The sequence below is a fragment of the Gavialis gangeticus genome, unplaced genomic scaffold (genome assembly GCF_001723915.1).
Source record: "Gavialis gangeticus isolate Ggan-Ray unplaced genomic scaffold, GavGan_comp1, whole genome shotgun sequence".
Taxonomy (NCBI): Eukaryota; Metazoa; Chordata; order Crocodylia; family Gavialidae; genus Gavialis; species Gavialis gangeticus.
In genome coordinates this window covers 25,062,071-25,067,219 of record NW_017728994.1, presented here as the reverse complement: position 1 = coordinate 25,067,219, position 5,149 = coordinate 25,062,071, and the positions used below count along the sequence as shown (strand labels likewise).

The 5,149-nt window shown below is 43.4% G+C and overlaps 1 protein-coding gene across 3 annotated transcripts in view; it reads right to left on the bottom strand.

The window, feature by feature from the left end:
* Window positions 1-3,331: 3,331 nt before the first annotated feature.
* AP3M1 (adaptor related protein complex 3 mu 1 subunit) overlaps window positions 3,332-5,149 on the bottom strand; it is a 55,885-nt gene continuing 54,067 nt past the window's right edge. For all 3 annotated transcript variants that reach the window (XM_019502382.1, XM_019502381.1, XM_019502380.1), the window contains exon 9: window positions 3,332-4,375. In XM_019502382.1, the coding sequence (XP_019357927.1) occupies window positions 4,275-4,375 (101 nt within the window). In that variant the 3' untranslated portion in view covers window positions 3,332-4,274. The remainder of the gene's footprint in view (window positions 4,376-5,149) is intronic.

The window sequence follows — 5,149 nt, the reverse complement described above, 5'->3', positions numbered from 1 at the left end:
GGGTAGCTGCAAGCCCTGCTGCAAGCAGACTGGGCTCCATGGTTGGCAGCAGCTACCCAAAGCCTGGGCTGGTTGCAGCCAGGAGGCTGCAAACATCTGCTCTAGGCTCCAGTATGAGCTCCATACCAGCAGGTGCACATGCACCTCGCAGTGAATGGTTCGGGGGAGAGCCCTGAAGCAGTGCAACCCCAGCCTCTCTCCCGCTGCTGGCACAGAACTGATGACTAGGTTCTGGAGCCTGGTGCAGCTGTTTGTAGCCAGCCTGGGCTCCGGGCAGCTGCTGCAGGCAGCAAGCAGGCTGCAAACAGCTGCACTGGGCTTTACAGCCTCCGCATCAGCTCCATGCTGGCAGCAACTGCATGTGGACCTCAGAGCGGATAGCAGGAGGGCTGTGCTGCCTCAGGCCTTATCCTCACCATCCGTTCCAAAGCACGTGTGTACTTGCTGGTATGGAGCTGATGTCAGAGCCTGGAGCAGATGTTTGCAGCCTCCTGGCTCCAACTGGCCCAGGCTCTGGGTAGCTGCTGCCAACCACGGAGCCCGGTCGACTTGCAGCAGAGCTTGCAGCTGCCTGCTGGGAGCAGCCTGGGCTTTGTGGCTGGCAGCAGCTGAGCCTGCCTGACTCCCACCTGCTCGAAGCCAGCATCTGGTTCTGTGCGTTTGTCTGCCTCTGTGCGCATACGTGTCTGGTTGCAGATGTTTGTGTGCATGTGTCTGTTCTGGTTCCCTGTGTTTGTGCACATGGTTCTAGTGTGCATGTGCGTGTGCCTGGCTCTTGCTGCTCTCCTTTTTCTCTCCCTCTCTCTCTTCTTTGTCTCTTTTTTCTCTCTCTCATTGCAACATGCTCAACAAAAAAGGAATACAGAACAAAGGCAACATTTATGATTATTAAATATACTAATATGTAGTGCGCCCTGCCATGTACTACCCCCCCCCACTTTGTTTTTCTGGCTTACCGGCACTCTGGCCAAAAAACATTGCTTACCCCTGCTATATTGTATTTATAGGAGGCAAGAAACTTAACTGCCACTTGGCTGGACCTTGCTAGGATAGGTGTTACTGCACCCATAAGAGTGTGAATATTGCTACTGCAGAAACTTCTATACACAGTATCCTAGTGTTTCTTATTTAATAGTTTAACTAGAAAAGCTAGATATTTGTGTGGCTTATGGTTGTAAAAACCTAAGGATGTGCACATTTAAAAACAATATATGTATACATTTTTTTAAATAAAAAGTTGAGCACTGGCAGTAGCTAGTTTTTAAGGAGGCAAAAGTTGTTTAGGATGTAGAACTTTGTATTTAGGCTCTTTCAGACCAGGTTTTGTTTAGAAGGCACCATTACTGTTTATGTTAAGATCTGTATGCAAAATAGTTGTAGAAACGCCAACAAAGCCAGCCATAGGTCTCAACCTTTTGTCACACACAATGCTGTCACTTCACCAGGTATTTCAGGGAACATTAGATACAGCGCCCTGACAATTTTAACATTTCTAAGCTACCAGTCTTGTTGACACTGACCTCTGGTGGTAAGAAGCAAGAATAGCTGCCCTGACCATGATGTACAAGAGTCTCGCATCAATCTGTCCCCAAGGTTCTATTACAAGAGTCCAGTAATCTATTCAGTGTTGGAAATCTGATGCTGTAGTTTAGGGATGCAAGTCTGGCTTGTTATGGGGATTTGTTACAGATAACAAAAATAGGGTCTGTTACAGATTATTTCGGTAACAATACAATGCCAAGCATGGCCTGCAGATGTCATAGACATTAGGGCTGGAAGAGACCTCAGAAGATCAGAGTCCAGCCCCCTGCCCCAGGGGCAGGAAGTCAGCATGGATCATAGGATCCCAGCAAGATAAACACCTTCAAGAGACACTTGGATGTTCAAAGCAGGTGCCTTGGGGGCTCAGACAGTAAAGAAGTTCTTTCTTACATCTAACCTGAAATGGTCATGGTGGAGTTTGTGACTGTTCAACCTTGTCATCCCTTGGGGTGCTCTGGTGAACAGATGTTCCCCTAGATCCTGGTGAGCACCCCGATAAACTTACAGATCACAGAAACCAGGTTTTAGATCCACCAGAGAGAAGTTACTAGTTTTAAATGAATATGCATTTCCCCATCTGTTGTGAAGTATCAATAGAAGGCATAGAGCTTTGGGCATCCCTTGTTTTAAGCTTAAGTCAAATATACCTTTAACTTTAATAACACAATCCTAATAGAAGGATATTAAGACAATCTATGCTGCAGTTGTGGCCATTTGCACAAGTATATCTAAGCTCTCTATAACAGATTAGTATGTTATTTTGATACAATACCTAAAATTTAGTTTACAACTTGTAGCTTCAAAAGCACAACTCTAAGCATGCATTTCCTTCAGGATTAAAGTATTAATTAAATTTCTAAAGAGTCTTCCCACCTCTTCCTCTCTATTCTGGGCTTACCCCACATTTCCATTGGCCTTCAAGAGGAAAGTCTTACCTGTAATACTTGCCTGAAGTGCCAAGGAATGAACTTCAGAATCTATTTAGTGGTTCCAATTTAATGTGTTAAAAGTTACCCCACAGACCCATTCAAGATGACAACAGAGAAACTGCAGCCAAAAAGAGAACACATGCTAATTTTTCATGCTGGTGTAAGGATGTTTCATTCTGGTTACTGCTTTGTCTTTTTCAGAATGGTATATTAAGAGAAAAAGCTGTTACCTCTAAAATGTGGCCCAAAGTCACAAAAAGCCACAGTGCAGTGCTAGGTATACTATTTCATCAAGATTTATTGTGCCTAGAGGAAGAATAGCAGTTGAAAAATGAGCTCCTACATCAAGCAAGCCAGATTTTCAGAGACCCAGAATTCCTGGATTTTTTGAGAGCTTAGTTTCACTTCTAGGTTTGAAAGTCTGGACTGCAGAGTTTTGGTTTGGGTTAGTTTATCCCTCTCAAATGAGGCTACAATCTACTTTACCCATTTGCAAAATAAGGCACTTCAAGGCAGCAAGCCGAGTTACTGGCAGAGCAGACTAGAGAAACTGAACTCCTTGCCTAAGGAGTGCTTCAGGACCAAACATTCAGATTGGTTAGGGGCTCAAGAAGTTGAAGGCAGGCAACTGAAAAAACATCCCCAAACCAAACCTCTAGAATCATCAAAACAAAAAGCTAACTGAAATGGAGTAGCAGGAATCTCATTTCTGTATCTTCTCAAATGCTGACACTTTTTTTCAAGATGTCCACTTGGTAAGTAGAGCTATGGCTAGCTCTTACTTTGTGGCAGTGTAACATATGCATCTTAGTATTGTTTGCAGAGTGTTGAGAACAAATCAAGATGACTTGACAAGAGGATGCATTTGCAGTAGAGTTCCCTTTAATTCTTTTGTTACAATAAAGCACACAACCTTTAAATTACATTTGACATCTTCTATGTTGCTATCTAAAAGCTACAATCCAACATACACGTGGCACACAAGTCTGGCAACATTCACTTCAAAGAAGTGGCACGTGTAAATCAAAGCTAAGGCTTGACATAAAAATAGACCTTCCTCTCTGCAACTGGATTTATAAAAAAATACAAAGTAAGATGAGAAATGGAAACAAGGTGAATCAATGAAGCAACCATCATTCCCAGGATTTGATGCAGAAAGTTATTTGATCAGCTCACTTGCTGATGGCACAAATGAAAGCTGATTAAGGCAAAGACTCTGTAAGAAAGGCGGTACCTTGTAAACATGAGAAACAGTTTTTTCTTTATCAGAAAAATCTCTCTGGGGAGTGATGAATTTGACTCATGCTTGGCTGGAACCACTACCCATTCTCACTGCTGCGTTTTGTTTCTGAAGCTAACACGTGATGTGCTGTGGAATGTGAACTTGCGGCAGGCAGTGAGGATGGTGTAGCGTTCTCCCAGTGCTGCAGCAATGAGGTGTGCGGCCACAGGAGTTTCCAGTGTGCCTGCAGGGCCTGTGCTTAGCCTTCTGGCTTTGGTATCTTATTTGGCAGTGTATTTTTCATGGCAGACTGTGGACCACTTCATCCTAAAACAATTCTTGAATCCAAGGACTGATTAAAAAAAACAAAGTGAAACTGTTAGAAAAAGTCATCCGATTTTAAAGCCATATTTAAGAAAAAACAAATGATACTTCAATTTGAATAGCTGCTGTGCACAAACTAGTCAGTGTGTCTTATTAATCAACCAGCACCTAACAGCAACTTAAGTCACTAAGCAGTCATAATTTTCAACTTAAAAAAGAAAAATGTTCTTATTTCCTGTTGGGAGTTGGGCACCTTCTCATGTCCTCACTTGGAATTTGCCTGCTTTAGTGATGTACTTGACACCTTTAAAAGGCTTGTATTTTTCTCCGTACATGTCCAGGCGATTTACTTTCAACCCTGCAAAAGGGAGAAAAGAGTAAGAACTTGCATTATTAAAGTTATGCCCTTTCTGTTTGTAAAGGATCTTTCAATTCCAGAAGTTTCCTGTGCAGAGAGGTGGTGTGCCTACATTGACTTGATTTGGTTTCTCTTCTAACCTCCTTTTCCTTTCTAACCTTTTTCAGAGGTTAAGTCTAGATCATAGATTCAGCTGCTGCTACACCTACAAGCTAAACCCTAATGATCCTTCCTCATCCAGTTTAGGACTCTGATGTATGCAGCAGATCCTTCAACAGGGGGAACAACCTTTATAGCAGGCATGTTACGAATGTATCTTCCCCAAGTGCCACTCTGATTCCTGATCTGCTCCTTGTTCACTGCCTGATCTCTTACTTTGCTTCCTGCCCATACCCTCCCCAATCTGCCACGTGCCACACAGAGGCTGCCCATGCTACCTGTGGCACTCATGTCACAGGTTGACCACCTTTGTTCTACATGTAGGATGACTGAGTTAAAGCCTCAGTTCTGCAAATACTTATACAAACAATTTTACACAGATCACTCATGCAATTTGCTTCAAAAGTGACTACTCCTGTGCCCACAGTTAAGAATACATATAATTTTAAGCAGTGTTCAAGGAGTTGGGGTCCCCAGGTTATCCTTAAATCCAATTTTGGTTTAACCCTGTAGACTTCAAGGTTGAGTTTTTCCTTTGAAATAAGGAGTTATTTTGAGTGTGAAGAATGCAGGTTGACAGCTCCATGGGGGGGGGGGGGGGGGGGGGGGAGGGGA